Here is an 18,981-nt window from a genome sequence, read left to right on the forward strand (position 1 = left end):
ATGCCATTCATGCCATGACACACCTTGAATTGAGCGGCCCACTCCACCCGTGTTCAGTATGTAATACATTTATATGAAGGTTTAATATAGCTGCATATTTAGAATTCACTTGAGGTTTCCTGACTCTTGGAGCGATGCGCTGCTCTGGATTCAGCTCCAGTGAGGTGGCATTTGCTTAGCAGCTGAAGGAACATCTGACACTTTTATTTCTTACCAGTAGCCATATGCTGTTTTTAACCTCTCCGCCTGTACACGCATTCTTTTTCATCGCTTTTTCTGCATTTTGCATTAGACTGCCCCAGATAGATCAGTGGCTGATCTAAAGTGATTGACCTACAGTGCTTTACAAACGAAAAACAGAAACATGTTTGTTTGTGCTTATTATTGAGTATTCTTTACTCAAGCTCCAAAAAAAAAAAAAAAAAAAATAATACTTTGAAGCATTTTACATCGAAGGATATTTATCTGCCAGCAAACAATGCTTTTCTGTAGACAGAGTTAGCGGAGCCAGATATTTTGGATTTCACTGATCCAATATTAATATCTATATCAGTCCCAATAGTGAGAATAATTCTCGATCGAGTATTGGTAACAATGTGCCCAATCCACGAGGGCAGATCTATTCACTCGAACTCTATGCTTAGTGCTCTGAGCGAAGCCATGCTTTATCATTTATTTCACATTATACTTAGAATTCCTTTTTGCACTTTTTGAACTAAGGTAGTCAGCCTGTTATTTTTGTCAGTTTCCGTTTCTTCATTATTCATTTTTTACACCGTTTTTCCTAAATGAACAAATTCAAGTTGGATTGTTTTTACATGCTTGACCAAGCTTATGAAACTATTGGTGTTATTTAACTGTGCTGTACTGCTACAGAGTTATTAAATAAATTTGTAATTTAGTGCTTTTATGTCTGTGTTTAAAATAAGAAACGTTTTAAGTCAATTCAGTTTTTCTGAACGGTGTTGGTATCAGCTGATACTAAACCTAAGATATCTGTATCGGTATCGTAAGTAAAAAAAAAAAAAAAGTGGATCGTGCATCTATAGTTATAATTATTTTTGATGAGGCATAATTTCTCATAGTGCAATGGAGTCCCGTTACAATTGGCACACTAAGAGTTAAAAGCTACCTTTTCAGATGCAGCAACAAAAATTGTCACCATTTTAAACAGTGATTTAAAATGCATTTAATGAGATGTCAGTGACACTGCCCCTTGTCTACCTATTGCTGGGCACTGTCAGTCACCTGACTGAAAAAAAACAAAGTTTGCTGTTTGGAAATAGTTCTGGTCTGTAAAAACTCAGACGGCAAAGCTTTGGAAACACAGACGCACTATTCATCAATCTTATTCAGATAACACTGTTTGAAACTAGAGCTGGCAGGTCACAAGCAGCATGTGTGCAAAGCAGCTGACTGCAGAAAACCTCACTAATTATACAACTAGTTATCCAATATTCTGCAAAATGAGCTCTTGGAAGCTATTACCAGAGCTACAGGGCGTTCCAATTAATAAAATAAAATAAAGCAGTAATAATCCATATGTTTTGTTATTTTTACTAGTTTTTCTGTTTGTATTAAAAGCACTGCTATACGTTGATGTGGAATATTGCGTAAATAGCATACTTCTCTGAAACCAAAGTATTTTTACTTTATACTAGGTCTGTAGAAGTCTAATCTCTCGGAGCAGAGAGGTAGAGGCAGGTGGATGTGTGGAAAGATGTGTTGAGGATGGAGGAGAGCTGCTGGATGACCGCAGCAGTGACGAAACAACCCGGGGTCATTCCTCATGCCAGCTCAGCTCTGAAGCCTTCCTCCTGTCTTCATCACCGCTCAAGCTGACTGCTTTTATGAACGAACCGTTCTGGGGCCTGTTTAGTCACTTCCTCCCACAGCCACGGGAACAGGTGGAAAAAGTGTGTTTCACTGGTGGTCACCCTTATTATGGTGGACATTCTGTTACTATAGAAATCTCCCTGTGTTTCTATGGGAACATCAGAGCACGTGTCATGGTCATGTTGCAGAAAGACGTGCATCGTCACCAGCATATTTCTGATTCTGTTTTAGTTGGTGGAATGTGTTCCTTCCTCTCTTCTATTACTGGAAGTTAAACATTTATACACGTTGGTAGTCATACATTGAGGGAATAAAACTAGTGCTAGTTTGTTTGAGAGCAAAAACATTTAGACCTTGTAAAAGCAGTTCTGAGTGCTTCCAGAGGAACATTCCCATCAGAGACTCTTTCTAGGGAAGACCATGGAAAACTCCACAGTAAGCCTAGAGGAGAAACTATCTGACACATATCTTTATTCAGATAAGATATTTAATAATAATAATAAAAGAATGCTTTAAGCTGCTTCTGCTGGTTAGAATTAAAATAAATCATGGAAGCATCATCATTCTATCATTAGGAGATCCACAACAAATTGCATAAAAGTGACAGAGGCCCTAAAACAGCTCATTCTGAAAGGAGCTCCAAATAGGCAGACGTTAGCAGGTGAAATCTATATATTTCAGAATGATTTTGTGCAAATGGATGTTTTGTATTGCCCATAGAGCTATCCTAACTTGTTTAGAAGGAAACACAATAACATCCCTTTAATAGTTGAACTAAAATATTTACCAGAACATTTTCATATCATTGCAGGTCATTTTTATCACTACATTTACTTAATAATACTATGTATTTGCACATGCACAAAACCTTAATTACTTAATTGGCTGTAATAAATTCACCTTTATGAGGGTTAAAAATAGATATAAGATGTTATAGAGAGGAAACACCAAAGAGTCATGCTGTGCAGGTTTAACTGGAGAATAAAAACCACTGATCCCAGTGGAGTCTTCCTCAGCCGTCCCAGTCTTCCTCTCTCCCCCACAGCGAACGGCTTTGACTCGTCACCAGCCAAGCTACTTAGTTTGCCAGTGTTGAAACAGTGAAACAAGGTGCTGAATACGAATCAGGGGTATGTAGGCCATGTTGTTCAGGTAGCAATAGCAGTGGAGCATGTTCTCCTGTTCTGGCTCCAAATGTACATTAGCCTGTTCTACCAATGTTACAGGAAAGAGTTACAACACCTGACAACACCCTACTGTTGAAGTATAGCCAAAGGTATACGGTATGTTATGTGTTGGACTTGACCTTGGAAACGTCCTGGTTGAAGTGACAAACCAATCAGAGAATCAGGGAATTATTTTATTGTGATGACAGTCATTTCTGTTGAGTAACGGATGACTGTATGTTGCACCATCTGCACTGATCAGGTTTAAATAAATGAAATAACAGATGAAATAAGAACCGTCAAAAACTATTAACAAAACAGTTTCGATGCCAGCTTTTGATCGCGTGTAAAACTGGCCGCAGCCACTTTGATGTCTTGAGTTTCCAAAGAGGCGTGGGAATATTCTCCACAGGCATGAAGTTTGGATGTTCCACGGGGAATATCACTGGTTGTTTAATTGAACCTTTCTATTTATGATGCCGGCGTCGTCTCGCAGCAGCAGCAGCGGCAGCGTAGGAGACAAGTGCAGCATCCCAGGAGACATTACCAAACAAGGAGGAGCTCATTACAGCGCGCCGGCACGGAGAACTCCTCCGCTCTGCCGGGCCTGCTGTATTATTCAGTGATGTAAAACTGAGAGAGTGGGTTATGAGGGCATTACACTAAGATTACAGAGAATAGCCTGAGCCCATCATAGAGTAGGCAAGGAAGATTAGAAAAAAAAAAACAACTTTGCAGATTTGCAGATTAACACAACTCACATCTGTAGCGAACCAAGAAAGGAAAACCGCTATGTAGGTCAGTGAGCACCTGCATGATTTAAATGCTATTGATCTGCACCGCTGTCTTGCATCGTGATCACAGTGACTGTGGACTCATCCCTGGCTCCATTAGAGCAGCACCGAGGAGGTTGTTTAAGAACAGCAAGAATACCAGCAGGAACTGAACTGGGCCCAGTCAGAGAAAGGTGCTTGGAAAGAGAGTGGGAAACGCCCCTCCCATGTCCTATCATCAGCACTTCCTGATATTTTACTGGATTTGTGTGCTGAATTGCAAAACACTTGGAGGGAAATGCTGAAGGTATTTTTTGCTGGATGGTTACTTTAGCAGGTTTTTTTGCATGCATCAATCTGATCTTCAAAAATCTGTTTACGCATTTTTTATGTGTTTTATGAGCGTGAGTAGGAGGTTTAACATCAGAGCAGAGTTTGGATTGACTAGACACTAGAAATCCAGCTAACGTATTCTGAAAAATGTTTATACAACTAACATTTTTTAGGATATTTTACTTATAATCAGTTGGATTACTTTGAAATACAGAGCAGAGGACAACAATGCAGAAATTAATCATGAATTGGTATAAATGTACAATCGACTGATGAACTACTACATTTTGGTAAATCAAATCTGTACACAATGTGTATGCAAGTTCTAGGGTATAGTGTTACTCGTGTGGCTTGTGAAGATGTCCTTTCTGTGCCTTTAAATAATAACACAAGGATATATTTTTTCTAATGAAGGGAAAGAAGTATGCCAGAAGCCAGTCCTTTTGAGTGGGGGCTTAATGTGATTTCCTGGACAGCTGTTTTCAAGGCACATCTCTTGCTTTTTTTATCTCCATGTCAAGCTCACTTAGGCACCTAATCTGCTTTAATACTGACTGAATAAAGGAGAAGTGTGTGGACTGGGAGGAAACTCCAGTACTTGTGTCGGAGCAGAGGGAAAACTGTTGATGGCTTTGTGTGTAAGAACAGAGGTGGACACAATTTCTATTTAGAAATACAGCTGGCATTCAGAAAGCCACTTTGCCCTGGACAGACTACAGTATGGTGATGACAATAAAAGACTTTTACATGCCAAACATTTGTAAGTAAAGTAGAACTAATTATGGGAGAGAAACCTGAACAATAAATCAGTCAATGGCACAAGTTCATGGTAAACAAAAACGTTAATGTTACAGTTAGAATATTATTACATGTTAAATTTATTTATATGTTTATTTTGATAATTATGTGACAACATGGAATACAAAGATGCTAAATTTAGTAGCAGTTTTCAAGTAGACATTATTAGATAGGCAGAAAGACAGACAGATAGATTGCGATAGCTGTAGATTTAACTATTACGCTTGGAGCCTGAGGTTGTACTTATCACAGCAACAAACATTAATTTATTTGTTCAATAGTTAGATCTCTGTTTTTTATTATTATTATGATTATTTGGTTGAATGATAAGGCCGGAAAACATATCACACTACAAGGGTTTCACATCAGTTGAAATGGGTAATTATTGATTACTTTTTTGTTTTAAATATCCAAAATACTGCCAAACTGATCACGTGACCTTTCTTCTTTTATACACAAATTCCTCTCAAGGTGTTGTACTCATTTTCTGCTTTCACTTCACGCTGCTGTTTTTTTTTGTTTTTTTTAAGCAGTTAAGAGGCACAGTGGCGAAACCCTAAACTGCTGCTGTGCATTTGTTTTCCTCTTAGTGAGCACCTTTTTACGCTAGTGTTGTGTTGTGGCTGTGAGCATCAGCTAAGTCTAATCTTCTATCTTGTTATGATCTTGGGTTAGAGCCTGGGCTAATCAGCTTAGGCTGTCTGCTTTAACAGGTGACCGTAGACTCTGCTGTGTATTCAGATGCCAGTTGGCTGAGGTCACTTTATCCCTGTTTGAGTGCTTTCCTTAGAATCAGAGGGCTTAAACCTCCCACCGCTAATTAGAGGCTGACTGCACCATTTCTACTGGAGGACATTCACTGGTAGCGTCACACACTTGTGGCCTATCCTGTTCAGGTTCAAATCCCTGACCTGAAAGGACCACCAACCTACACAATATTGCTGAAAAACATATCACAATATTGTCGTTTCAGTTAATTATTGATTGTTTTTGTGTTATAAACATCTAAAATACTGCCAAACAAGGTGACTTGACTTTTCCTGTTTTATCCACATTTTTTCTTTTCCTTTTCATTTTTTATGTGCTATGTGATTCTGGATCGGAGTTCAGTGAAATTATTTAATATTCTATCAGACATATTATATATTAATATCGTCACCTTCCTAATATAGTTCTGGCCTAAGTAATTTTTTGCCAAATGTCTTTTTTTTTTGTCTAAGTCATCTTTTTAGGTCGTTATTGTAGGACGGTGACAATATTGATCATGTTTATCTTTATATATGTTAATGATTGGTTCTTCAGCCCTTCCTACACCTTGTAGTTCCGGTGGTTCAGGTCCAGCTTCACCGTGACTTTTTGGGGCCTGAACTCTCCAATGCTTGCCTTTCCAACATATCCTCGTTGCGAAAGCAGCATCTTGCTGATATGAATGTTCAGTAGAAAATAGCCTGACGAAAATAGATTTTCAGTGACCCTGCATCCAAAAGCCAGGCCATCATTTTAGATCTCAGCCGATCTAAGTGTTGATGAGCGCGTTCTTCGGTCAACAGCCATGCAGAAGTGATTTCCACGAATTTGTTCGCGGACCATGGGCTGTCAGGATGATTCAGCGGAGGCCCCTCCCATGCCCCCCGTCCTTCACATCTTTCTGGGGTGTTTTTGCACTGTTAGTCCCACATGGACAGCAGCATCAGGCCCAGAGATAGACAGTGAGGAGGGGCGGGGGAAGAGAGGCTCGGCAGGAGGTTAAACAACTGCCATGGTGAGCTTGCCCTGAAAAGGCCACATGCCTCCCTGCGCAATTATCCACTGTGCATAGAAGCAACACCCCAACCTTCCCCCCACCCTCAACTTCCACACACACCCACGCTGACATGCGAACACTCGACTGGAAGACGGACAGTAACAAGGCAAGGAGAAATACTTCTGCCTGTCCAGATTGTTCAACAGATTTAGACTTTATGCTCCCTTTGATTATGTTTGTGAAATTGAATACAAGCATGAAATCCATCCCCAGGGAGGGTGTTAGAACAAGGCCAACATCGGCGGAACCAGCTTGGATTGGACGAGATCATCAGTTCATCATGAAAATCCAGAGTCTTATGTTGCCTGCCTGCTTGTTGTGTTGCAGGTTACTTCAGTGTGTTGGCAGTGGTGCTAAAAACGAGCGAGGAATCCCCCTCCACAGACGAATTTAACAGTAAGCGCTTATGACCGAACACACAACCCAAAATGGCCCCGAATGAACTCATCACCTGCTGTTTCTCTTCCTTTGCAGGGGTTGAGTTGTCATGTTTGATTGAGTCCATAACCACATTACATCCACGCATCGAATGGAAAAAGATCACCAACAATAAGCCGAGTTACGTTTACTTCGACAGGAGGATCTCGGGTAAGGTTCAACTTCAGCTGCTGCTGTTTTTCTGTTGGTTGTTGTTCAACTTTTTTCATCTCTCCCGTCAGGTGACTTGGAGAACAGAGCTGTGATCAGAGAGCCGGCCACGTTGGTGATAACCAACGCCACAAGGTCAGACACAGCCAAATACCGCTGTGAGGTCACCGCCGCTGAGGACAACAAGTCATTTGACGAGATTGTGATCGACCTTGTAGTGAGAGGTATTCCGGCTTCCTTTCATCCCCAATTGAACTCTGTGTGCTTCTGTTGGAAAACAGAATAAAATCACAGGAAACGCAGAGTAGGAGCCGTTACTTTGCCCTTAAAAGGCAGACTTCACACTGCGGATGCTGTAAAGTGAAACCCTGTTGTAGGTCGCACCGACCCGGGTGGCATATTCTCTAGGATGCGTTCAGAACTGCCCAGCTGCAAAGGCGTGTTCTGGGCTATAAGAGGAAGGCTCTGAAACTGCATCTGTTCTGAACTGCAGTGCTAAAGAAAGCATGCGCCGCGTGTTTCGGTGACGTTTTCTGGCTGGTTTTCGCCAGGTCCTGTTAGTGGTGCCACTTCAGTAACCCATGAGTTTTTGGTCTTTCTAAAGCTTCAGGCTGATTTGTAGGCACCGAGGCATCAGTTTGTTTCTCCTCGGTGATGCTTTTGGAATGTAAAAGCTCAAGATGTACTGTCCTGATTCGTGTCATATGTTCTGTGCCACCACAGTGAAGCCAGTGGTGCCAAAATGCAGCGTTCCAAAGTCTGTGCCTTTCGGGAAGTTAGCTGAGCTCAGCTGTGTGGAGGAGGAGGGCTTCCCCAAGTCTCAGTACCAGTGGTTCAAGAACAGCGAGGAGATTCCAGAGGACCCCAAGTCCAGTCCCAAATTCCTTAACTCCTCATACACGCTCAACACAGGAACAGGAACTCTGGTCAGTATGCGGGTGCACGTGTTTGGGCAAGGACACACAAGCGGGGCATGGGCGGGGCATTGAGGGGACAGTGGCCTAACGCCCAGGGGAAGGGGCAGATATTTTAGGGAGGCAGTCGAGGAGCTCGGGCCGCGACAGGAATCTGCTCTCCTCGTTTGCACATTCCTCAATTCTAGGTTAGTTTCCAGCACAGCTTAGACTGCTGCGCTCTCAGCCATCAGATGTGACACAGCACAGTCAACTGCTCTTTGTCTCAAAACCAGGCAGAGCGGTAAGACGAAAGACATTTCAAAATGGTACCTTCAGCTCTGTCTCACTTTCTCTCCTAACCTGTTATGCTGAACTCCGGTCTTCACAGAAAAAAGTAGCTGTAAAGTGTTAAGAACAAAGTCAAAGTAGCTGCAATTCCATTGTAAATGTAGTATTTGTCAATATTCTACTGATGCCACAAAAATATAATTTTGCGATTGCATTGTTTTCATTAAATGAGAAATTGAATTAAAATCACATTTGAATAACCTTGTTCACGCAATAAGTCATTCAAAATCATGGCAGTTTCATGACGCCATCATTAAAAATCATGGCATCATGAAACTGTTTACGGTTGTAAACAATTTCATGAAATAAATTCATAATTTAGCCATGGCACTACCGGTCATCGTCTATCAGCCATCAGAGGAGACATCAGCGTCTCATTCAGGGGTTGCTGCGGCAAACCTCTCATGCGTATGTGCCATTTTGGGGAATTTGTAGTTTGTGATTTTACAGAACCGCTAAAGATTCAACATGTTTGAATGACACAGAACTTTTTATGAACTGTGCAAAGCTGTGAGAGCTCTGGTGGAGACGGCTGCTCATTGTCCAAAAAAAAAAACCTTCATCCTCACACTAATTCCTGTTGTCTTCATTGTTTTCACCACTAGTCACATCTAGGGGCACTGTTGATCATGTTATGTAAAGCAATTTTCATAGCAGTTTTGCGAAATAAACCCATTTTGATACTGCCAAAAAAGTTATCAAAATTGGCATGTTTCCATTAAGCAGATTTATTTTTGTAATTTAAATTTGCTCAATTTTATGGTTAATGGAAATGCAGCTGGTAATTTCAAATTGCATTGTTATTTTTACATAATGAAACACAAGAAAAAGTGAACATAGAGAGTTTACTTTTGCACCGTTTACACACAGTCGGGCAATAGTTAGTAACATTTACTCTGTTATGGTTAGTTGAGTAACTTTTTCTGAAAAGTTACTTTTAGGAGTATTTTCACTATACTGACCTTTTTACTTTTACTGGAATAATTATATTATGAAGTATCGCTGCTCTTTCTTAAGTAAAATTTCTGGATAATGTGCCCAGCGCGAGTCAGGTTTTGTTAAAGTTGTTCAAGTTTTCATAGGTTTTATATTGAAAGAAATTGATTCGGAAAAATGTTTCTTTTACATGATTTTGTTATTTTAGAATTATGTTATTTAAATGAATTATTTTCGTTTTGGTCTTTAAAATACCAAAATTTCCACAGTCTTTTATATTTCGGACCATCTGATGGTGTAATTTTTAAATATTACATAACCGATGATTTGATCAGTAGCCTTTTTTACAAAACACTTGTTTTACTCGTACTTGAGTAATTTCTCAGAGGGATCCTTTTTACTTTCACTTGAATAAAAATATGTTGAAGTAGTTCTAGTGTTACTTGTGTACAGCTTTTTTGCTACTCTTCCCAACCTCTGTTTATACCGTGCCATAACTTACCTTACATTGCATTTTGTAGAAGGAAAATAACACTCCTGTGTTTCCACTAAGCAACATTTATGCATTTAGTGCTATTGTTGTAAGCAAAAGTAAAGTGAAATGCTTTAAAAAAGAAGCAATTGTACCGCAGGACACAGAATTACAGAAATAAAAGCTGGTATGTGCTGCAAGCTCGCTTTGAAACAGGACACTTGTCTTCCGTTTGTCAAGGTAATCATGAGTCAGGACGCATAATGCAGGAGAACATGTGTTTGATCTGCTGTGGTTTTAGCCTGTCTCTATGTCGCGTAATCCCAGACCGACATGCTGTTCCGATCTGGACTCTATAGTGGTTAGACCATCTGTTGCAGGACTTTCTACTGCTCTAATGGCTAAAGTTAGTTGTTTTATTTTGACTTTGTGTTGGAATCATTAAAACACATTCCTATTGGTACTGTGCCACTATTAAACTTAGTGTATCCAGTCTGCGCACGTAATAGCAGAAAAATGGGACGAAAGCTGCAAATGGAGTTAATGTTGGTGTAATAAATAAATATTTGACTTTGATTTTGTGAAACAACTTTAACTAAAACAAGCAATGTCATCAGAAAATGCTTTGTACTAGGGATGCGATTTTTCAGACAAAAAGAAATGGTATCTGCTAAACAGGTCAGTCTGTTTTTTAAAGATTGGTGATCGGCCAGAAAACTTCAATTGGTGCATCCGTACTTGGCACCTTTATGACTGATTCAGAGCAGGATATACCAAGGAGCTACGATGCTACCTTTTTGTATAAACAGCTTGTTGCAGGAAGAGACTGCCAATAAAACTCCTAAGCACCTGTGCTCTCTTCCTGGTCAGCCATGCCTTTGGAAATAGCTATGCTGTTATAATGTAAATTAACAAATAAATATCTTTACTTGTTTAATATACCAGTTCCACTTTTTGAGTCTAATGACAGAAATAAATTAACTTTTCAATAATAATAATAATTATTTATTTTTATTGCTAATTAAAGTCCTGACGGTCCATGTCAGAAGCCAGGTTAACCTGCACTGCAGGGCTTGTCAAAGGTTTCCAGATGGGTCCACATGTTGCGCCAGCTGTTGATGACTGGCTGTCACTGATGAGATTCCTCCAGAGTAGAGCCAGATGGAGGCGTGCACAATTCTACATTTCCTTGCTGAAAACTGTTATTATTGACAAAAGTTAAAATATTTGTTGAAAATCTTTAAATCTAATTTGCTGGTCCTCTTTTTCTCGACACTTTGTGACTGCTTTACATGCTCGAAAAGAAGCAACAGTGAAAGGGTTGGTGCAAAAAAATGAAATATTGTTGACTTCATGCTGTCAACAGTGAAATACTAATCAAATTGTCTCATGACAATAAATTGCTGAGCACTGTTTATTGAGATGTATTTTCATCTTCAGATGAAAACTAACTGGGGTATTGGGGTATTATTGCACTAAATACTGAAGACATTAGCATTAGCAAAGGGTATTTTAACCAAATTGCCACTTTATCAAGAAAAGTGAGCAGATAGTCCATGTCTCTCCAATTTTCCTATTTAAGTTGAATTTAAATTAAATGAATCATCTAAATATAACTTTGCCTGATTGACAAGTAACATTTGGTCTGTTAGTGGATAACATTAATATGGTGTGAAAGTCACTGCTTGTTCTTTGGTAGTGACTGTCAGTACCAAGCAAAGCCAGAGTCTTCATCCTGTAATGTGTTGAGATGTTCTTAAATTGCCTTCAAATAGCGAGTGACTGAAGAAAAGAAAAGTGCAGCCGCAGCAGGGGCCTGTATTATTCTGACATGTTTCACCCTCTCTGTGCAGAGATTCACTTCAGTCATAAAAGAAGATGCAGGCGAATATTACTGCCGAGCGAAGAACGATGCAGGACATGCTCAGTGTGCGCCCCAGAAGATGGAAGTGTGTAAGTGTTAACTGTCTTCATCAAACTGATCGTGTTTGTCATCATTGTAAATAATCAGTCAATCAGTCATGTTTATTTTTATAGCACATTTCAGTAACAAGTGCTTACCATCAGGAAAACATAAAAACAATCATACAGTCACCGATTGCAAAGCCAGTATCAAGCACTACGTTTTGTCAAGTGCTACCATCAAAATCCTCAGATATGTTCATCGATGTTCCGGTGATTAAAGGGCAAAAGTAGCTCTGAACAGACTGGTTTTTAGCTTTGATTTAAAGGACCTCAGTGCACCAGCTATTTTGCAGTTTTCTGTTAATTTGTTACAGATTTGTGGTGCATAGAAGCTAAATTCTGCTTCTCCATGTTTGGTTCTGGTTCTAAGGATGCAGACCATAACCAGTCTGAAAGGTTGATACGACAACAGGTCGTTAATGTATTTTGGTGCTAAGCTGTTCAGTGATTTGTAAACTAAATGTGTTTGAAAGTATATTCTCTGAGCTACAGGGAGCAATTGGAAGAACTTTAGAACTGGGGTGTTGTGCTCTGTCTCCCTGGTTTAGTGGGAACATGAGCAGCAGCGTTCTGGATCAGCTGCAGCTGTCTGACTATTTAGGCAGGAAGACACTGTTGCGGTGATCAATCCGTCTAAAGTTAAACACATGTCTAGATTTTCCTGGGACATCCTGGAAATGCTCCTCAGGTGATAGAAGACTGACTTTGTAACCCTCCTTATGTGTCTCTGAAAGTTCAGGTCTGCGTTCATCACCACACCCAGATTTCTGGCCTGATCAATACCTTCCAGCTGTTATAAAAACAGTGTCTGTGTGCTGACTTTAGATAGTTCCTCTTTAGGTCCAAAGATAAGATCTTCAGTTAAGAGAAAAATGAAAGACTAAAGGAACTGATTTAGTTAATTTAGCAGTTGGACAGTAATGCTGTAAACTTTTCATTTGTATCACTACATCATGTGCTGCTGAAACTCGTTTGTATTGTTTCACAGGTATTGTAAAATGTTTTCCAATAATAAGATTGGAACACAGATGTGCATCGTGGCCTTTATTACACCTGACAGTGTCAGTTATTTAAAAAACTGGTATTAGCCAAAATCAGAATTGGCAGGTCAGGCTTTTTAAAGATTAGTGATTGTCCAGAAAACTGCAATTGGTGCATCCCTACTTGTTAGATTTATTCTAAATTTCATTTCTGATTCCTCCTCCCCCTGATTTAACCTTTGCAGATGATATTGACATTGTGGGGATCGTACTGGGAGTGCTGGTGGTGGTTATTGTGCTCCTATGTATAACGGTGGGAATTTGCTGTGCATACAAACAAGGCTACTTCTCCGGTCAGAAACAGACCGGAAACAAGTAAGATGCCCAAATATACGTGGCTGTCATCTCAACATCCACAAATATATTCTTTTATTTTAAATTAATAAACATTTAAGCTTGCCAGACTACAATAGCTGTGCTTTGATTTGTGTTTGCCAGTTACAAAGTTCCAGCCAAGGGAGACGGAGTGGACTACGTCAGGACAGAGGATGAGGTTTGTACATGCAGCCTACATAAATCACGCTCAGTAAAAGATAGCTTGTTGAAACTGGCCTATTAAATACATCTCAGGCTCAACAAACACTGACAGCCTCAACAGTCAAACTAACGTGAAACCAGCCTGTCAATTTTAGCTGTTTCTGAATAATAACTGCTTAGGATGGTGCAGTCTGGAACTATGACCACATGACACAGCTTTGAAGATGAAACCTCGAGTTTTCTCTAGTATATTAATTACATCATGACATCGCATTGATATGACAATCAGGACGAAGGATGTTAGTTGAAAATACTAGCTTGCTGTTATGTCCACACAAGCTTAAAATATGTCAAAATGTATGCTTTTTTGTTCCCAAAGGGAAAATGAATTAACTTGCCATTTTAGCTAAAAGGACGAAAAAGAGTAAATTGTGAGATTAATTTCTCAAATTTTCAAGAAGAAAAATAATAAATTCTCTGCTGGTTAAAAGTTGTAAATTTGTGAGACAAAAAATGATCAAATAGTTGAATTGAATAAATGTTAAATGTACCCATATTGAAAAGTTGGCATTAGTCTTGGAAATTAGTAGTTTTTTCTTGCAAATTTACGACTTCAACAGGAAAAATATGTGAAATGAATCTTAAAATTTCGGAGTTTTTGTCTTACAGATTCATGACTGCGCAACATCAGAGAATTTATTATTATTTTGAAAATTTTAATTTACTACCTTCTTTTCCTTTTTTCCTGTCTTACTTGCAGGTTTAAATGCAGAATGTGTGTTTGCTGCTGCAATTATTTCATCCAGTAGATGAATCATAAAGTCAAAAGAAATTTCCAAATGTGACCACGCTAGTACTTCAAATCAGAGCCGTTACACCACTGGTTCAGCTTCAACCCTTTTGTCAGCTCAGTCCTTACACAGATCATACTAATGTGGCAGGAAGGTGATTCTGATCTGGTTTGAATGTATTTTGGGAAATGGACTAATAGCTTATGAGGTCAGGACCTTTAGCACTTACCATTCTAAATAAGGCCTGTAGAGTTTCAGAAGGAGTTCTCTCTAATTTTTCTAAGTAGCAAAGAGACGTAAACTCCTTTGACGACTGTCCCATCTTTCCACCATCTTAGTGTAAAATAATGAATTTATGAATTTTGGGCCATTGCTTTGTGTAGCTTCCAGCAGTAATATTCTGTAAGTGTAATCAGAAAGTGCACAATGTTTCCATTTGGGTATATTTTAGGAGATAAATTTGTTTATATAAGCAATCAGGTAATAATACAATCGATTATTTGAACTGTATTCTAAACTATATTATTTAGAAGTACAGCCAAAAGTACAATCACTTTTCTAAATGTTATTTATTAACCCTGCAGATTATCTTTATAATAGTTTAGCCACGATGGTCATTAAATATCCATTGCGACTTCCCCTCTCAGCCCCTTCAGACTAGCCAGCAGCAATTAGCAAACACCTGCTGAGCTCATTATAGGGGCTACTTTTAGAGCAACTCTGGGAAAAATGTTACTAAAGGGTTAATTGAGGAGAGATGTTGCGATGACTTCCTGTTTTAGAAGAGCAGGAGTTTTTAAAGAGACAGAGACCCAATTTCAAGATGTTAAGTTTCAAAGTCAAATTTCTTTTAAGTCATATTTTATATATGCAGCAATTTTATAACAACTGAAGGTAACATAGTTACTTGACTGTGATATAAGATGATACTGTGTGCCTGGAAAATGCATAATACTGCCCCTTTAACGATGAGGATTTTCCACATACATGTATTTAAAACATGACATTTAAAATTAGAAAATTTTAAATGTCGTTTATATATATATATATTTGTTTTGTTTTAACAGAAAGGTAAACTTAATGAAGTTTAAGACCTGCTTAAAGGCTGTTCATTTCAAATCTCACAAACGGGCCTCATCAGATCGCATATCCTAATTTATGGAATATGACTGCATGTTCTCTCCGCAGGGGGATTTCCGACACAAGTCGTCATTTGTGATCTGATGACGGAACAAGGACAGTGAGGGCTGCCGCGCTCCGAGACGTGACAATCGGGCCCGCCCTCCACGCTGCTGGACCGCCGAGCTGCAACAGGCCGAGCTCTGGAGGTCACAGCGGGACTGAAACCCAACCACTCAAACTTGCCAAAGGTGACAGGAGCTCGCAGGCCACAAGATGTACAAAATATTATCACCCTCATTTGAGTTTTGTTTGCTAAATTATGGTTCTTTATTTCCAGTCATTGCATGGTTTTTAACATAAACTGAGGAGGCAGGAAGGAAGCATCTCTGATGTGCCAGGTAGAAACGGAGGAGGCAGTCTATCATGTCAACTTTCTACTGTAAACATTTAGCTTTTGTCATTTGTATAACATTTGTTTTCTACTGTTGAAACACTATTTTTGATGGAATATATTTTAAAATGCCTATAGATAAAAGTTTACTTTTTTAAATATTTGTAATATACTAACATGTGTGTAGATTGTTTTTTTTTTCCTTTGGTTGTGGATAAAAGTTTGTAACACTTTAACCACTTTGTGTTAAGCTGTAAGCATTCTCACCTTCTCAAAAGAAAGACTTGCTGCTTCCACATCCAGAAGTAAACCCCGATGGCCGCTCTCACTTACTGAGTCGCTCCACCCAGTCCGCGTTAAAGTGACAAAACTTCCACGTTTGTGTTCGTAGGTAGTCTTAGCGAGAGGCTTCAGTGAGAGCCAAACGCTGTAAACACTGTACCAATCGGAGCTGCGTGTTTAAACATTTTAAGTGTCCTTCAATGCTTACAGTTAGTCCTGTGTGTATTGCAGTTCCTGTCAGGATAGAGTTTGCCGTCGTGCACCGCAGTATGTGTTGAGTATTACACCATAGCAGTGAGAGTGACGATAATACAGGGTTTGTAAGTTAACCTTCCAGAACCAGAGGACCCACAACAAAACTGCTAAAAAGCTAGATGTGGTACCGGCGGGGTCTCTACGCAGTCTGGGAAAGTCTGGAATTTGATTTCAGTGTTATCCAGGTCTGGGGGTAAAAATAACAAATTTGTTTTTCCAGACTTCATTCCCCATCCAATTGACTAAGTATGGTGTCCTCCCTCATGTCTTTTCTAGGCCTGTCACAGTAACACATTTTGCTGGACTGTAAATTGCCCCGGAAATTATTGCAATAAACAATAATATTGTTGGTATGAGTCAATTTTCAACTAATTTGTTGATAATGGCCTAACAATGCAAGTTCGCAGGCTAATAAACTTTAATTTAGTACAGAACACTTCACACTGGAACTGAAAAATATTGTAAATAAACAAAAATAAAACACAACACTCAAAAACAATAGATAAAACAAGCGCAACTAAAACCAGAAATGTACTTGATTATGATGCCTCCACACAAAATTGGCCTTCAAAAAATGTTAATCATCAGAATTGAAATTATTAAGCTCATTTTAATTTATCATGTCATTAATGGTTATTGTGACAGGCCTGGTCTTTTCCTTCTTCTCCTGTTCTCTTGCTGCCCCCTTCAGTCTTTCATTCGTTCCATCCTTCCTCCGTGTTTGAAAAGCATAAATATCATCTTAAAAAATGAACATTGAACTGTAGTATTCAACATTTGAAGTAAACATTAAGAACTAAATATGGAAAAAGTCTGGAATTTCCAGAGAAAACCTGCGTAGGAACCCTGTACTTATTTTTAATTCTACTAAGAAAAAGATGTTTTTTAAAGACGACTAAATAATGAATTTAACAAGAGGAATAGCTCATCAGAACCCAGTACTTTAACTAGACTCCACCTTGTCCAAACTCTGCGTACTAACATCAAACAACTCTGCTTAGTAGCTTTCATAGTGCACAAAGCTAAATATGGAACAAAGACTGATAAAGCCCATGGGCTGCACCAACAATCCTTCAATCTGGGAAAAGTCTTATTCTGGTTTGAACAAACCAAGGGAGCCCAGAGAAGCTGCTGACACAAATAACTACACACAGAAAGAATGAACCCGTTTTGTATCCATACTCATTCACAAAATGGCTGTCTAGTTTGCCAGCTGAGCCAGAAGAAACAGCAACATCTTCTCTTTTCTTAAGATTCCTCTTTCAGGTGCGATCCTGTCCTAACGCCCACAGCAAGCTCGCTCTGGGTAAAGTATCAGCCAGGCATGAAGGGAGTCACTTTAATTCCTCTGTCACATTATCTTCCTGTTGATGATTCAGTTAAATCAGAGCAGGTTCTGCCCAACACAATTTAAATGCATAATGTGGAGCAAACGCAGGATGATGGATTTAGTTTAGTTAGTTGAGTAGTTCCTCAACTAACATACCAGAAAACTGCAAAAACACAAAATCCTACCAAGGATTTTTGGTCCACTCTCTAGTGCAAATATCTTAGTGCACTTGAAATAAGACAAAACTGACTTGCAACATAGGAGCTTTTTTGATGGATTAATATTGTTGGAAAAAAACACTGTTTCATGGGAAAATGTTACGTTAATATTTCCCCATGTTAACGCAACATGGGGAAATGTAGTTATAAGGGGGAAAACCTGCCAGTGGAAGTGATACTTTTTCATTAATATTAAGGAATTATTGACAAGCTCCTGTATTGTACTTAAAAGTTACTTACATGTTATTTTTCTCTTATTTCAAGTGTACTAACATATCTGCATTAGAAACCAGACCATTCTTGATAGGAGTTTGTTTTTTTTACAGTGAACCCTTGAATCTGTTGGACTGAGACAAACATCAACAGACACATGTGGCTTCAATTACTGTATATTTCTGCTCGGAACTTATAATTTCTGTGTTCCAAGTCTGAAAAATAAAGTGAAACTTCCTCTTTGAAATCGGCATTTTAACGAGGAATCTTGACAGTTGTTCTCCAACCCTAAATAGGTAAAAAAAATAGAATAAAAAATAAAACCTCGACATGCTGCTGAAGTTGTCGCTTTTAACTGGGAACATCATCATTCCCAGATCCAAACTCCCAATGAAGCCAATCGAATGCAGAGAAAAGCCTCTTTAGACGCCCAAATACAAAGAAAAGTCTTCTTTTTTTTTTTTTGGCAAAAATGCTTCAGACCCTGTAATTTCAAGCTGATGGTTTGTTTTGGTGCAGCTCAGCCTCTACAGCTTTAATCACAGCTTGTTCTCATTCCACTCAGCGGAGCGTTACGTCACAGTGAAGTATTGATTCATTTGGGGTCTGGATGGTTAACACTTGAACTGATTGTAAATAGATGTCTGCTTTTTTTTTTCTTTCTTTCTTTCTCCAGATTATGTGAAGGAGTGAAAACGCGTTTTTATTTTTATTTCTTTAAACTGAGGCAATATGAAACTCTTTCCATTAGTGAGACTGAAGAACATTTCATGTGATCTTTCACAGCCGGTGAGAACAAGAGCTTCTCGGGTCAGCTTTCGTTCCGAGCTCTTTGTCCATTTTAGTTTTGTAATCTGAAAGAGTTTTGTAGATCACCTGCTTCAGTGTTTTCCAGAAGGCCAGCTGTGATCATCAGAGACGGAGAATCAGCTGAAATGTTAACTTAT

At 39.0% G+C, this 18,981-nt stretch overlaps 1 protein-coding gene across 1 annotated transcript in view; it reads left to right on the forward strand.

Annotated features, from left to right (window-relative positions):
- Positions 1-15,972, forward strand: part of LOC116728813 (junctional adhesion molecule C-like) — a 57,077-nt gene extending 41,105 nt beyond the window's left edge. The window contains exons 4-11 of the mRNA XM_032577129.1: positions 7,038-7,106; positions 7,185-7,298; positions 7,370-7,522; positions 8,022-8,224; positions 11,804-11,903; positions 13,141-13,270; positions 13,394-13,448; positions 15,412-15,972. Of these exons, the coding sequence (XP_032433020.1) occupies positions 7,038-7,106; positions 7,185-7,298; positions 7,370-7,522; positions 8,022-8,224; positions 11,804-11,903; positions 13,141-13,270; positions 13,394-13,448; positions 15,412-15,447 (860 nt within the window). The 3' untranslated portion in view covers positions 15,448-15,972. The remainder of the gene's footprint in view (positions 1-7,037; positions 7,107-7,184; positions 7,299-7,369; positions 7,523-8,021; positions 8,225-11,803; positions 11,904-13,140; positions 13,271-13,393; positions 13,449-15,411) is intronic.
- Positions 15,973-18,981: the final 3,009 nt, after the last annotated feature.

Source organism: Xiphophorus hellerii, chromosome 11 (genome assembly GCF_003331165.1).
Source record: "Xiphophorus hellerii strain 12219 chromosome 11, Xiphophorus_hellerii-4.1, whole genome shotgun sequence".
Lineage (NCBI taxonomy): Eukaryota > Metazoa > Chordata > Actinopteri > Cyprinodontiformes > Poeciliidae > Xiphophorus > Xiphophorus hellerii.